We start from the raw sequence: 14,562 nt of genomic DNA on the forward strand, positions 1-14,562 counted from the left end.
AATCTATGGATATAAAAATTTCCACTAATAATATTTTTTAACAATCAAATGTTTCTGATAGCTGGATATGAACTGGAAAGCTCTCAGTGCAGCATTCCATAAATACACTCAATAACAGAGATGCTTCTTTGTAAGCTTCCCACTGGTATTTTAAAGGGAAGTGCAAAATGCAGAAGAATTTAAGATTTAGTGCAACACTTGATACGTGTAGTGGGAGGGAGAGGGGTGTTTTGAACCAGTAGGTTAATAATCTGCTTCCTGTTTTGAGGTGAAGTAATTGTAACATGATGTATCATCACGCTGCTGTGGAGAGGAATTCCTCTTTAGTTACTGGCTTAGCTGTAGGTGAGGAAGAGATGACAAGTTGTTTTAGTAACCATGACTCTCCTTTCTGGATGTAGAATAGCCACAAAGATCAGTTTCTCTTCTGGTTACATTCTTACTATGTCTCCTTAGGGTTTTTGAAGGGTGACACTGTCAGGGGAAGTCAGGAAGTTGCCCAACTGAACTGTCCTCGCTGAAACTGATTTGGTTATTTCAGTAAATGTGTGTGTCCATCAATACCAATTGCTGCTATTTGAATAACATCTCTAACTTTCCCCAGGTGTGACTGTTAGCCTTCTTAAAATGTTACACAGTCTGTGCTTTCTCACATGTAAACATCCAAGTGCTTGTCTGTAGCCCATTAGAGATGGGGAAACTGAGGCTGTGGAATGCCAGTAAGTGGAAGGATTTAATAGCATGGGTCTTGCTTCTGTTGTGTGTGTTCTTTAAACTTTCTAGTGATGGTTGCCACTGGGAGGTTCTTGATGGTCCTGTGTGGCACTGTGTCCTGGCCTGCTTGCCACCAGGAGGCATCAGGAGCTGCGCAGGCCACAGAGGTCAGTTACTTGGCCACAAATTCAGTTGTTCTGTATCTTGGAAGAAGAGCTGTGCACCAGTCATGGTTGCTTGTAACATGCCGTTAAGTTTCTATAAAGTAGTAGAGGAATATTTTCAGTTCCAGAGTCTTTGCCAGTGTAGATGGTCAGTTTTACCACCAGGGCTGTGGGGTTGATTTTAAGCTTCTTAACATTGGTAGAATCCCTCTTTATACCCATTCACACCTTCTCGTGGGTATATGCTGGAACAGTGCATTGCGTGCAGCTCTCCACAGAAAGTTCCTCAGCATTCTAGGCCAAGATAGAAATCTGCTTTCAAGTGGAGCGATGGGAAGGCATAATTGACTGATCTGGTTCCTAAAACAGCAAGTCCAGATTAAATTTTTTCTTTCTGCCTTAGCCTGTGTGGGCAGTCAGATGCAACAGGAAAGACCAGCACTTACATAAGATGAGTAAGTGGACATCTGGAAGCACTTGAGCACTGTTTTGTACTTCTGACATATCCCTCAGTCTTCCCGTGTTCTATTGGTTTGTGTTAGAACGTCAGTTGTGAAAAGCAGGGGAGACGAATGACAGAGCTCTGGATCATGCACTGACGTGCAGAATTGTGCCTAGGTTAACACTTCTAACTTTAATTTTGACCCCAAATAAGGAGACTTGCAATTGGCAGCAGAATGTTAAGGCAATATATAATATACTTATTTTCTGGTACTATTGACTTCACACTTTTCAGGGAGAGTTTCAGAGGAGGGGATGGCAGGTAGTGTTTTCAGAATGCAGTAGGATCTTAACCTGCTTCCCTAAGTGCTGAGACTGGGGAGAGGGGAGAGAAGGGAACTGGAAGGTGAAGCTATTGAAATGCTCCACTAATGCTTGTTTTCCAAAAAAACTGTGTAGTTGGGTTGTGTTGTTTTGTCCATACTTCAAAAGTAGAGGCCTCCAATTTCTCAGCTGATCTCCCTCAGTTGTGGTGTTTAAGGCAGTTCAAGCCCCAGTGTGCCTCTGTCCATTGTAGTCATTGCTGAGCTGCTTTTCCCTTGAGTGTCATTTTATTTACCAGTACATCTTTCTCTGTTTCAGTAATAGAAAATCTTCCCTAATATGTGTCTGAAGGCTGAGAGTACTGAAGAAATGTTGTTCAAAGGCATAGCTTGTGGTTTATACGTTCATGCAACTAAGTAATAGAAAAAAACTCATGCTTGGTCAAGTGTATTACTAATAGACCTGATCCCTTGCTGTAGTCATGAAGGACCTCAGGCAGAGCTTTTCTGCTTTGTGCTGCACTGATCTTGCTGCTGCTGTTCTAAAATAGGGGGATTTCTGTATTATGATCAACCCTTTTCAGTGGGGTGGCAAGGGGCATACAAAGCACTTCTGAGCTATCTCAGAATAACAATGTACATTTCTTGATGTGACAGTAAAATAGTCCTGTGCACCATATGGAAGATAGCCAAAGTCTTACCTGATTGTCTTCCAAGGGCAGTTCTCTCGCTTGGCTGATGTCCCCAAGTCCATGTGAATTCATATTGTTAGCATGTGAATTCTGTGCACATTAAGACTTGGCTCTGCTGTGTTTAATGAGCTTCAGTTTTTGGTGTGGCTTGCCTCTAAGCACAAAGATGAGGGTTATAGGATAGTGCTGCAATAACTCTGTTCTTGGAGGGGTTTTCCTTGGTTTTAAATGTATGTGAGAATCTCCTTGTTAGCTTGGACCAGTTGGAAACTATCAAAACTGAAGGGTTTGACAGCTTTTCTTGTTAAACTCAAAGCAGGTGAACATTATGTTTTACTCATAAAAGTAACTTTTTCTACAAAAGTTTAATATTCAAATATCAATGTCTATCCTACGTATTTGGTCATAAAACCAAGGAAAATGCCTGAAGCCTTGCTCTCCTAAAGTAAAGCCTTCAAGTTGTGTCCAAATATTTTTCAAACTGTCTGAAATCATGCTTTTCTTTCCTTGGGGGAAGTGTGCTATCAAATGTGCTTCCTTTAACAATTTATGTTTCTGCTCTGTCTTTTTTTAGGTTGTCTTTTCACACTACCCCATTCATGAAGAGTCTAAAATCTTGATAGATGTAGGATGGATTTTTATGTTCCTCTTTTAGGTTTTTTTTCTAGAAAACAGCAAGCATTGTTAGTCTGGTCTGTTGTGTGCTTCCTAAAGGATGGCTCTGGCTTTATTGCTTTTCTGGCTTTTATTTTGGTCTTCAGTTGCTTAAGTCCTAGCTGTTTCCCAATGTTTAGAACCCCTGACTTCATCTGAACCTTTTAGGGATACTTCTGAAGAGGATTTCTGTGGCTAAGCCAAGCTGAGAACTAAGTGCAGTGGGAGGTGAAGAATAATAATTCAGTCCTTGGTGTACGGGGGAATGTTTTTGTCTTGCTGTTAGCATGCCTTGTCCCACAGTTTTAATGCTGTTGTATTTCATGCTTTTGAGAAGATGCCTTCAAGGGCTTTCACATGACAGCAGAGAAGTGAAATTCTTAAATGCTTTCAGTTGGCTTTCTTGTAGCAGCAGTACCTGCCTGTTCTGAGTCGCTGTTTGTGTCTGATGTATAAAGGTAGGGTTTTTTATTACTATCTAATTGGTGTCTTGTTTCTTTTCAGAGATCGTTCACATTAATAATAGAAGCATGGGATTGGGATAATGATACAAAAGCCGGTGAGTATTTCTGTGAAACACGTAGTTTTAGCTTACTCTGTGCTGTATGTACACAGACTGGGGGAAATGGCATACTGCTGCAACTAGCCATCCTTCCAAATCAGTCTGAATGCAAACATACCACATACATCATACATCAAACATACATTTTAAATTCTCCTGTTTACCTACAGCCACATTGTACAGTAAGGATTCTTACTCCCCATAAAGAAACCTTGGTTGATGGCTTTGAGGAAAATGTTCTAAATCATGGTATGAGTCCTTCTCCTCTGTTTCTCCTCAAGTAATGAAAGTTACCTTGTATTTGTGGCCTGTAAATGCTAATGCTCAGTATCAGAGCAGGGCTGTTGATCTGAAGGAAAAGCAAGATTATTGTATAAATACTTCAAAATCACATGAAGGTGCTGGTTGCCATATTGTTGCTAAAATGTGACTCCAGCTTGACCCTACTCTTTGGTAATGGTTTACAAACCTGTCTTAATAATCAATGCTTTTTGGCTACAAGTGCTAAGTGAACTTCAGACTTCCATTGTGGTTAATGATGCATTATTTAATCTTGGCTGGGATCAATGTAGAGGAAGATAAATGTTTGGTCATTAAGATAACAAAGGTTTATGTCCCAGATCATCAGTTTATAATTATAGGCTCCCTTCTCTGTTGCTTCACTGATCATCTTTACCAAGATGCATCAAGTATAAATTGGCAAAGCTCAATTGATATTAAGGCTAGAGTTTCAAGGTACTTTTCCTTCAAGATTTGCATTTTCCTGACAGACTTTCCTAACTTAGAGATTTTCTCTAACATACTCTGTCTCCAATGATAGGAAGTAATCACGAGTTTATAGCTTGGTCCTGAGCCTGCCCTCTGTTAGAATTAAACTTCTTTTGTCGTCTTGTCAGCTCCTTCAACCTTTTCTAGTAGGTATGTTTTCTTTAGATCTCTGGTAATGAATAATGTTGCTGCAACCCATCAGTTGATCCCCAGCTTTCTCAAATGGCACTTTCCAAAGCTGGATATGGGTATTCAAAATGAGGTTTTTAGGTGCAGAACAGAGTAAACCTGAATCTTGAATCAAGTTTAGTTATCCTTCATAGCAACAGATTGGAGGTGTCCTCTTGAATGCCATATTCAAAAAGTGCTGCATGTAGTTAAGTTCTTCAGGTAGCTTCCAGTTTGGGAATAGTTTACCTAGGGGCAGGTAGTGCAGTGAATATTGGAATATTCATGCCCTAGTTGTAGATGGCAGATGAACTCATGGAGTGGTACAGAATGGGGTGAACATGAGATGCCTATCCTGTGAAACAGATCTGCATGCATTTAAATACTGAATTATGTTTTCTAATGAGCCACTTAGCAAGCTAATAAATGATGCTCAATTATGTTTGTCTTAATCTGCAGAATCCTCTTGCAAATATGTAGCTTTAAAAATCCAGATGTTTTTAAATACACTTGGTAAAGGGGCAATCATTTCAGGCTTGTGTTAAGCCTTTAGTGTGCCTTTTAGTTCAAGATACTTTTATTGATGTGTATTTAATCTTTTTCCACCCCAGAACTTCAGAACAAAAGGATATATAGTGTCTTTCAGAGGCCTGGTGGGCTATGTCCTTACTTTAACAGTGTCCCTGAGCCACAGGAGTCTAAGTGTCAGATTGCAGTTTAGCTTTCATGAGAAACTGATGGCGGTGAACTTCTCTTTAACACAGGCTGCTAGAGAGGTGCTGCTAAGCTGTGTTGTGCTTGAAACTTAGTATGCTTGTCATGTGAATTTTGGAAGGCTTTCTTGGCCTATAATTTGGCAAAGACTAGCTAAATGCTTGTCTTGTTTAAATGTTTCTCTGGTCTGTTTACTGAAACATGATAGGGATCTGTTGTTTTGCCATGCTGCAATTAGACTTAAACGTTAAACTTCTAGAAAGAATTCCCTAATGCTGGAGACTCTCTTTTGAGTGGTCTTCACAAGGAGTCCTCCAGTAGGTTTTTTGCCTTGTGAATCTGTCAAGATGCAAAGTCACTTTCCTTGTATTTCTGCAAGGAGTGCTGAACTGCCCAACACGGGTGAGAAAAGACAATGGTATCAGTATCCTAGGGGGGTGAAGAGAGTATCTGTGGAAAGCTGAACTCCTTACCATAACCTGAACACTGAGCTGATCTCTGTAGGTTCAGGTTATGTGTGTTTTCTGTTGCTACTGTAAGAAAAATTAATCAAAGTAATTGCCAGAGTCTGTTTATAAGCTGATTAATTAGTTCCAAAGGCAGGGTTTGCTTTCCATTAATGGGGATGAGCAAGACTGAAAGTTAAATGCAGGTCCTGTATTCCTGCTCTGATTTTTCATTTCTTAAAAAAAAACCCCAAGCAACCTACAGAAAATCCCAAACTACAACAAATAAGCAAAACAAACAGAAAACCCCACCAAAAAATCTAAGCCAACAATACAAACAATGATATAAACCTGGAAAAGAGGGGTTTCTAGTTAACCACTTAAAGGTTTTAGAACAGTTGTCATTCTTCCCTCTGTCCCTAGCATCCTATGTTCATCTTTACATCCATTGAAAGCAATGCAGGGGTGCTCAGAGAAGATCTGTGAAGGGCAAGACTGCCAGGGCAAATGTTTCCCCAGTACTTACCTCAAGCTACAGGCTCCTAAGAGGGACTTTCAAACCCTGATTCTGGAACTATTCCTCCAATTCTTCTTCCCCCCTCAGTGCAGCAGGGTTGGCAGGAAGGAAAGCTTGTGACAGTGTAGTGTAACCACTTGTTTGCTTTGTGAGGGTGGAGGAGGGGGGAGAGGAAACTGCTGTAGATACCGAGTCACTGTGAAGGGCCTGTTCTCTGTCATCTGTCACAGGTAAGTCATTTGACTTGGCAAACTTTGTAGTTGTACAGCAGAGGTCTTGGCAGTGCCTTACCCAGTGCTGCCATTATGAAGCAAGCTGGCATCTTCTCATGTGAAGTAACTTTCCGTTGACAACATGTCTCCTGAGGGAACGCAGTGGTTGCCTTCCTATTGCATGAAAAAACCCATAAGGATGCTTAAATGGTTGCTTGAAAAGCTGAAGAGGGTGTAATTCAGAGAAGGACACCTCCTGTTCCTTTGGGCATGAAGTTCTTATACTACAATATGTGTGCTTCACTGCAAAGAACCACTGACATCACCTTTTTATATTGCCCTGTGACTTCTGCTGTGAGTTTGTGTGGTGCTGAGTAGGGTTCTTACTGTGTAGTCGTGCCTTCTGATTGCACAGTTACACACTCTTCAGATAAGGATTCTTCTAAAAATCAGATGCTTAAATAAAAAACCCACCTTTTAGCCATTCCCTCCTTTTATGTAAACATCCGTGCTGCTCTGCTTCTCTAAGGAGACTTGTAGAAAACTCCTTAGTAATCAAGAAGTCCTACTGCTTCCAAGGGGTGGGGGCATGTGCACGGGGTTGTTCTACCAAGAACCAGGGAAATTAAGCTATGCAGCTAGCTGCCTTTATTGAGGGCAACAGGTAATGTGAGCTCCTAACATGAATGTTAATGGTAAACTGGACTGAGGGGGCAAACTTGTCTCTCACATGTAACTGTTTTGATGAGACTGAGTATCTTCAGAAACACTTTGGCATTGTGGAGGAGGAAGGAGGAATGTTGACAAACACACTAATCTGTGATTACACATCTTTTGGGAAGATGCATGCTCTATTTGGGATCAGTTTTAAATTAAAGCAGAGTTCTCATACTTTGGTACTTAAGAATTTAGTGTTAGAAACTAAATGACTTGGAGCTTATTTCCTGATGCCTTTTGCGGTTCAGGTTAAATTACTTGGCTTGCTTATTTAGGCTGTTAAAAGACTTACTTTTACTGATGTAAGCTAGGGGAAAAGCTCTTAAGGCTCAGAAGACATTAAAGAGTGTGTGAAAATAAAGTTTGTTCAAAAAAAGACACTAAGGGGTTACTTCCCTTGATCTTGACCCCATTAAGAGAACTGTTCTGCATGGGTATATTTGCAGTAGCTGTAATGCTTTTTCCAGTTGTTTAACTGCCTCTGAATCTCTATTAGCTTGAAGATGCTTGATAAGATTTTAATTATATAAGCCACTCCTTTAATCTCAAGACCTGTTCTTCAGTCTATCTGATACACTCTGAGGAAACACTTTTATAGCAGTGGCTGTTGCAGCTGTTTTAAATGGGCCTGTTGCTTGTTGGAAAACAGCTCTATAGTGTGTATTTGCTGTTCACATTCCCTGACTGTCCAATGATTCAGCATTTTTATCGAGGTTTTCAGATCAGCAGTCAATAGAGAAGAATAAGATTACAAAAGGATGTTGTATCTCATCTGCATCTTTTAACAGAGACTGGTGGTGAGGTAAATACCCTGTTAAGTTAAAAATAAAATGCAGGCAGCCTCTTTTAGCTTGCAGGCTCTTTATCCACTGTTACGCTGCTGGATGATGGAGAAATTAATGTATAGGAATTTGAGAGTTAAGAACCAGGATAGACTGCAGTGTGTCCTGTCTAGCTATAAAATGTTTTGGGCAAACTAGCCCAGGCAAGCATAAACTGTAGCTTATACATTGCAATACCATTTTTAATATTAAAGGAGGGAGATACTTTGTGTTCTTAGTAATTGGAGAGCCTTTCAGTGCTGAGATAAAACATTTTGTGGTTTTTTAGTTCAGTGTTCCTTTGTTTTCAGAGGAAAGAATTTTATAGTAGAGGCAAGCCTAAAAAAAGATGTGGAAGTAATGGACTGCAGAGCCCACTACTTCTGGGCTGAAACTGCTTTGCCAGCTCACAGTGAGCTTCTCATCCACCGAGACTAAGTGCTTCTCCTCAGGGTTGCTCTCAATCCATTCTCTGCCTGATCAGTAGTTGTGCTTGGGATGCCTCCATGCTGCAGGAAAGTTTCCTGCATTGGAAACCATCACTTCTTTTTTTATTTTTTTTTCTTAAATTGATTAGGTTAATGAGTTCTAGAAAGTATGTGAAACACATGCACTGAAAATGATAGTTTTGTATTGTTTCCTACTGCCTTGCTGTGTTTTATGTTATTAATAATCCGAAGCTTAGACTTTTGTCTCACTACTGTTAAGCCTCTTGCTGTGTGCAAGTTTTTGGTTTGTTTCTTTTAACATGCATTTTAAAGATTCCTTACTAGTTAAAGAAGGATGCTGAAGCCCTGAGCTGACAATACTATAGCTGTCTTATCAATTGGTATGGAATTAATATGTACAAGAGGACCTTATGTACTTTTTTTCTTAAATAGTGCTTGGAGTTCCAGCTGCAGCTTGCAGAATCACCTACAAAAACTCTTGCAGTAGGATGTTACCAAGTTTGAATAGTGAAAACATCTGACAACTCTTATGACTGGAGCTGTCTGCCCTTACTCTTACTGTGATTTATTATTCTTAACATTTATCAAAGAAATTGTGTAATTTTATTGTACTAACTATAATTGTCTCATCTCCTACCAGTGATATTTCTATACCAAGAATAAAATGGGTACTCATAAAAAGGAAAACACTTTGTGTTTGGCAGCTCCATAATCTTGCATCCTAGAATCCTCTTGTCCCTTGTGGCAGCTAATACTTGGTGAACATTTGGGCTTGGATAATGGAGCCTGTCAGTAGCAGTGCTACTGCTTTTTGTGAGGGCAAGGCAGGATGCTTATAGAGTGTGTATTGCAACAGTGACCATAATGATCAGTAGTTCCTCTGGGGATAAGTATTAGCAGAATAGAGATGTTAGAACGGCCCCTTGACAGTCGTGGGTTCGCTTCTACCTTTCTCAGTGTCAAATACTAACCCCACAGAGTGTTCTGTGAATGCTTAAAGATGTTTCCCTTTACTGCAGAGAGAGTGATAAAATGTAAAAGAGCTAGTTAATGTACATAATGCAAGCCTACCAGAGCATTCATTATTGCCTGGTAATTTTGCTGCAAATTGAGTGTGTGTCTTGCTTTACTCTTGAAAAAAAAGAAAAGGTACTGGAGGACTTTAATGTCTCAGCTACTTGGTTATGCAGATTTTGCAATTTTAGAAGAACAAAAAGGAGGCAAAAAGAGCCTCAGATCAAGATAAAGCTGCTGGTTGTCAGCGTGTGGGTGTGATATGTTTGGCTGCCTTGAAAAATAAGCTATTTCCTATGGATTATGTTCCAGAGTTTTTTAATATTTCCTTTGGGACACTCTTTAAAATTGGCCTTCCTGAAATGAACTTTGCAAGGCAAAGGAAAATTCAGTTATACAGTAGATCTTTATCATCTTTAACATTTTCTTTACTAGTTTTTTCTCTTAATCAGTTGAATTCTTTGGATTTGAATTTCTATGTTCTTGTGTGCTATAAAACTGATCTGTTGAATTTGCCTGTTTTTAAAAGGTGAACATCTGTTAATAGAACGAGTGGCACATGCTGGCATGATCAACCCAGAAGATCGATGGAAGACACTACAATTTAATGGTCCTGTTGCCCATTTTGAAGTACAAATAAGAGTGAAGTGTGATGAAAACTACTACAGTGCCCTGTGCAATAAATTTTGTGGCCCTCGAGATGACTTTGTTGGTCACTACACGTGTGATCAAAATGGAAACAAAGCCTGCATGGAAGGTTGGATGGGAGAAGAATGCAAACAAGGTAGTATTGTTTGCTTCTTAATAGATTAATGTGCCTATAATAGGTATAAAGTATAACTGTCACTTCTGTAGTGTTGGTGCTGTAGCATATTAGTGTTAATGCATGCAGACTTTGTCCTTTGAATAAAAGTCTCTTTGGGCAAAAGAAGAAAAAGTCCTCTGAAGTTTGGAGCCCAGGGCAGGATACAGTGGTGCTTGTCGTGTCTGCTGTGGAAGATACACTGAATTTAGGACTTGAAATAGGGAAATTTGGTTTTACTAATTTTTGTTGAGTGGTGGTGTTACTTCAAAGCAAAATGATGTATTACAACTGTTAATGTAAGATTGTAGTGAATAGTGATGGTATCAGTAGTACTGTAGTCTTTAATCTGTAAGAATGCCTTGATAACACGATTTTCACAAATGAAAGTTTGAAGTGTAATGGATGCAAAGCTGAAAGCTTTCTGATAGCTCTTAATGTGAACAGAAATTCAAGTGTAGTCATCATTTTTAATGTACAACTCAAATCTCTTTGCATTTTGTCTTCAGTCTTAGTGAGTAATTAGTGCTAAAATTATTTGACATACTCTTCTGTTGAGGGCTTTTTGGTGTTGTTTTCTGATCCTTCTCAGTAAAAAGCCTGTTAATGAGAGGGGAGACCTTTTTTAGGGCTTACTCAAGGTCATGTGTATCTCTTGAAGCTTGGGGTTTCCGATGTTAATTCCAGGCTTAAAAAACCAACTGCATCTGTGAACATTTCAGTGCTGACACTGGTGTTACCTTATTTTCCTAAACAGTTGTAGTAGGGTTGTGTTTTGTGCAATGGCTAGCTGGAAGCAACAACCCCTGGAACATATCTGCTTTGCATAAGCAACAACAGGGTAACTGGCAGAAGCCCTAGCTGAAGGCTTCCCTGTCGCTACTCTACTGATAATGGATACTTGGCTGGCCAGATTGATGCCAAAACCTTTTTCTATTTACAGCTGTATGTAAACAAGGATGTAATTTGCTCCATGGGGGTTGCAGCACACCTGGGGAATGCAAGTAAGTCTGCATGCTTAAGTACCTTTTTAAAGTCCTGATGTTACTAGTATTTTCTGTGAATGTTATTTTTAAAAAGTGTATTTTAATGGAAAGCATTCTATACAAAAACATGGACTGAAATAGAAGTAGCTTTCATGAGTTGCCTGTACTTTATACTGTGTTGCAGTCCTATCTTTTGTATGTATAGGATTTAACAGATTTACTTCACTTCATCCAAAAATATGTCTTTATAAAATGGCAATCTTTTTTACTTTTAAAATCCTTAGGACCCTTGATCTATATGTATTAGCTGCTGCCCTCAGATAAAAAAAGGAATTTGCATATTGGATTGTTAGGACTAGGAAATACTCCACAGTGCTAGAACATACTCTCACTGAAATACAGTGAACTCAATTTTTCCAGGAAAAAGGTTTGGTTTTCAGGGTTTTTTCTGGAGTACAGGAGACTACAGTAGCATCCTCAACCTTTCTTTCCCAAGTGAATGGGTTTTTTTGGTCCCTAAATCAGAGAACAGTCTGCAGTGTTCCCTTAACTTTGTCATGAAGCCTAAGCAGCCTCTGTGATAACAAGAGAAGTTCATTACATCCTTGTAAAAGTTCAGGCATCCAGCACGGTAGTTTGAGGGAAAATGGGTGTGATTTTCACCCATTGTTGTTGGAGTAATGGGACAGGTGTCTCTGCAAGTTGGGAATCTCATGCAGGTTCTTGTGTTATGTGGTGAGTTGTGTGCATCATTGTAAGAGTGGATTTGTGCAGTGTTTCTTTTGTAAGCTGTATTGAATCTGCTTTCTGGGAGAAATGTGAAACTCAGCTATCTGCCAGAACCCCTGGGAGATGACAGATAGCACTTGTGGTGAGCTGTGATAGTTTAGGGCAGTTCTGCTTCATAGTCTTCTCAGTAACTACTACAGACGTCATGGAAGTGGCAGAAATGGGATGTGGATTGTTGAGCTTTTCTGGCTTTAGAGCTAAGCTGGGGCTGAGGTGCCAGTTTGTGAGCTGTGGCAGCTCACAGGGGAACAAGTCTCATCCTGCTGGATGGCTTGAAGTTTCTGACAGTGGGGTATGATAGATAAAGTCAGTCCTACATCATTGCACCACAGAGTCATTTCTTACCTCCCTGAAACTTCCATCAGGTGCTGCTGACTTGATGATTTGCTGTGTTGTAGCTCCCAAATCTGACTGAAAATGGTAAATGCCAGTATGTGGAGTGCAGTATTTCAGTGCATATGCACTTTCACTTCTGAAGAGCTATAAAACCTATCTTAAAATATTTTTTTTTTCCAAGGCAGATACTTAAATCCTGGCTTAGTTTTTGTTAGTAAGACTATTTCTACTTAATGTTATCTTTTCATATCATTAAATATTTTACTTGTGATTCCAAGTATTGTATGCCCCTACTTCTGTTGGTTACTTTTTTTAGATTACAAATAGAGATTGTGGTTGAGAGCTGGGCTGGTATCACTTCTGCTGAAGAAGTAATCCTTCCCTTGAGCCTTCCAAGAATGCATTTCCCCCCCTGAACAGCCTACTCTAATGAATTTAGATTCATGTAAGGGTTTCTGGAGTCCTGAAGGTATCAAAGGAGTGTCCTAGGAGCACGTAAATCTTTTCTTTAAATTTATTTTTTTTAATGCATGGAGCCTTTGAATAAAGGTGAAAAAGCTCCAGGTTTAAGGAAATGCACAACAGTACACTTATTTGGGGGGCATGAGGGAGGGTGGTGCAGTTTCCCTTTCAGCTTTCATTTCTCTGATACCAGCTATATCTGGGAAGACAGAAGTTAGAGAGGAGGAGGAAAGTTTAAAGAAGTGAAAACAAAACCTTTGAAGATGGGGGCTGGGTGGCTGTGACACCTTAGAAAAAGGTATCTGTCAGTAGGTAGCCACATGTGAGCAAAGCCTTTCCTTATGCTGTGTCACTGATATGAAGATGCATCTACTGCAAGTCTAGGTGCCCTCTTCTAACCTGCCTGACTACATCAGTATCTCAAAAATAACACTACTGAAGGACTCTGACCCAAAAATCTCACTCTTTGGATGGATTCTTTCATCTGAAAGAAAATACTGAGAGAAGGAATAAGGACTTGGATGCAATTTGCCTCATTTCATAGCGCCTGTCTGCTGAGGTGATAGATGAGTGACCATCAGGTTGAAGGAAACAAATGTCCTTTCTATGTATGGCCACCCTAGGTCCAGTATCACAGGAGACCCTCAGCTACCTCTTGTAACATGGTATCTTGAGCTCACTCACACATGCATCCTTAGTGTTATTCCATAACAGTAATTAGGGTACAATAGGAATTCATTTGGGTTAAAAGCAACAGAATGCTTTCTGTAGGAAAATGATGCTGAACTAAAAATAAACAAGGCTTTACAGATATGACCTTTATCTTCAGCAGTACAAAGGAAACTGTTATTTAAAAGAAACTGCCGTGTTTGGTGCCATTGAATTATAATCTAGATTCCTTCATCCTGGTTTTTGGACAGTTGCCACTGTCATTTAGCAGGTGAAAACAATGTCCTTTTTTAATTCAGAAAGAAAATGAAAACGTGAGAAAAACATGGGTGTGAGATGTATGGAAATCTACTGGTGCTAATAGATACCTAATTGCCAAAAATCTGTAGTGGCATTTATAAATAGAAAAGTTGGAAAACATTTTTAATCTTCAACTTGTATGAACATGCAGGTAATAACTCAGGCTGAGGCATGAGAGCCATTGCTTAACTTCCATAGCAAGGATCTGCCCTCTGTGCCTTGATGTTCCAAAGTAATTTAGAGCTGCTCTGGATTGTAGTATACTAAAAACAGATCTTAAAAGTAGTTAACTGACTGCAGACTGTTAATAAGGATATGTGATTAGCACTAACTGTACGTCATGTGTTGGGCAAGTTCAGGTACCTCTTGTTTTGAGGAAGTTGCAGTGTTGTTGAGTTTGCCATTTATTTTGTTGAGCTTTTGTCATAGAAATCAAAAACATGTTGGAGATGACTTGCTGTCTTAGAGTGATGTGGTGTGGAAAAGATTTTGTGGTATGACTGGTGATAGGTTTTTGTCATTGTCACAGCAGTTCAGCAATAGGAGTTATTCACTAATAGGCAAAATTAACTTAGCTGGATCTTACAAAGATGGGAAATTGCAATCTTAAAAACAAAAAAACCAAAGCTCACCTTTATCCATATCTAGGTTCTAAGTGTTTGGCCACTGTAATCTTCTTTTTAGCCTGCAGTGGCAGACGAAATGGTCTTATTGACTTAACCAGCTCAAAGCAGTAGGAAAGATGGTCAAAGAAGCAACACTGCCAAGCCATGATGATGGGTGCTTTTTGTATGTTTGCATAATTTGGAAGTAAAGTTTGATCTAACAGTGCATCACTGGCT

At 39.6% G+C, this 14,562-nt stretch overlaps 1 protein-coding gene across 2 annotated transcripts in view; it reads left to right on the forward strand.

Moving 5' to 3' along the window:
• Window positions 1–14,562, forward strand: part of JAG2 (jagged canonical Notch ligand 2) — a gene marked incomplete at its 5' end in the record, with an annotated part of 66,773 nt that overhangs the window by 22,497 nt on the left and 29,714 nt on the right. For both annotated transcript variants that reach the window (XM_084270459.1, XM_084270460.1), the window contains 3 exons: window positions 3,493–3,547; window positions 9,906–10,160; window positions 11,122–11,182. In XM_084270459.1, the coding sequence (XP_084126585.1) occupies window positions 3,493–3,547; window positions 9,906–10,160; window positions 11,122–11,182 (371 nt within the window). The remainder of the gene's footprint in view (window positions 1–3,492; window positions 3,548–9,905; window positions 10,161–11,121; window positions 11,183–14,562) is intronic.

This window comes from Gallinula chloropus, assembly GCF_964237585.1.
Source record: "Gallinula chloropus genome assembly, chromosome: 14".
NCBI classification, from domain to species: Eukaryota; Metazoa; Chordata; class Aves; order Gruiformes; family Rallidae; genus Gallinula; species Gallinula chloropus.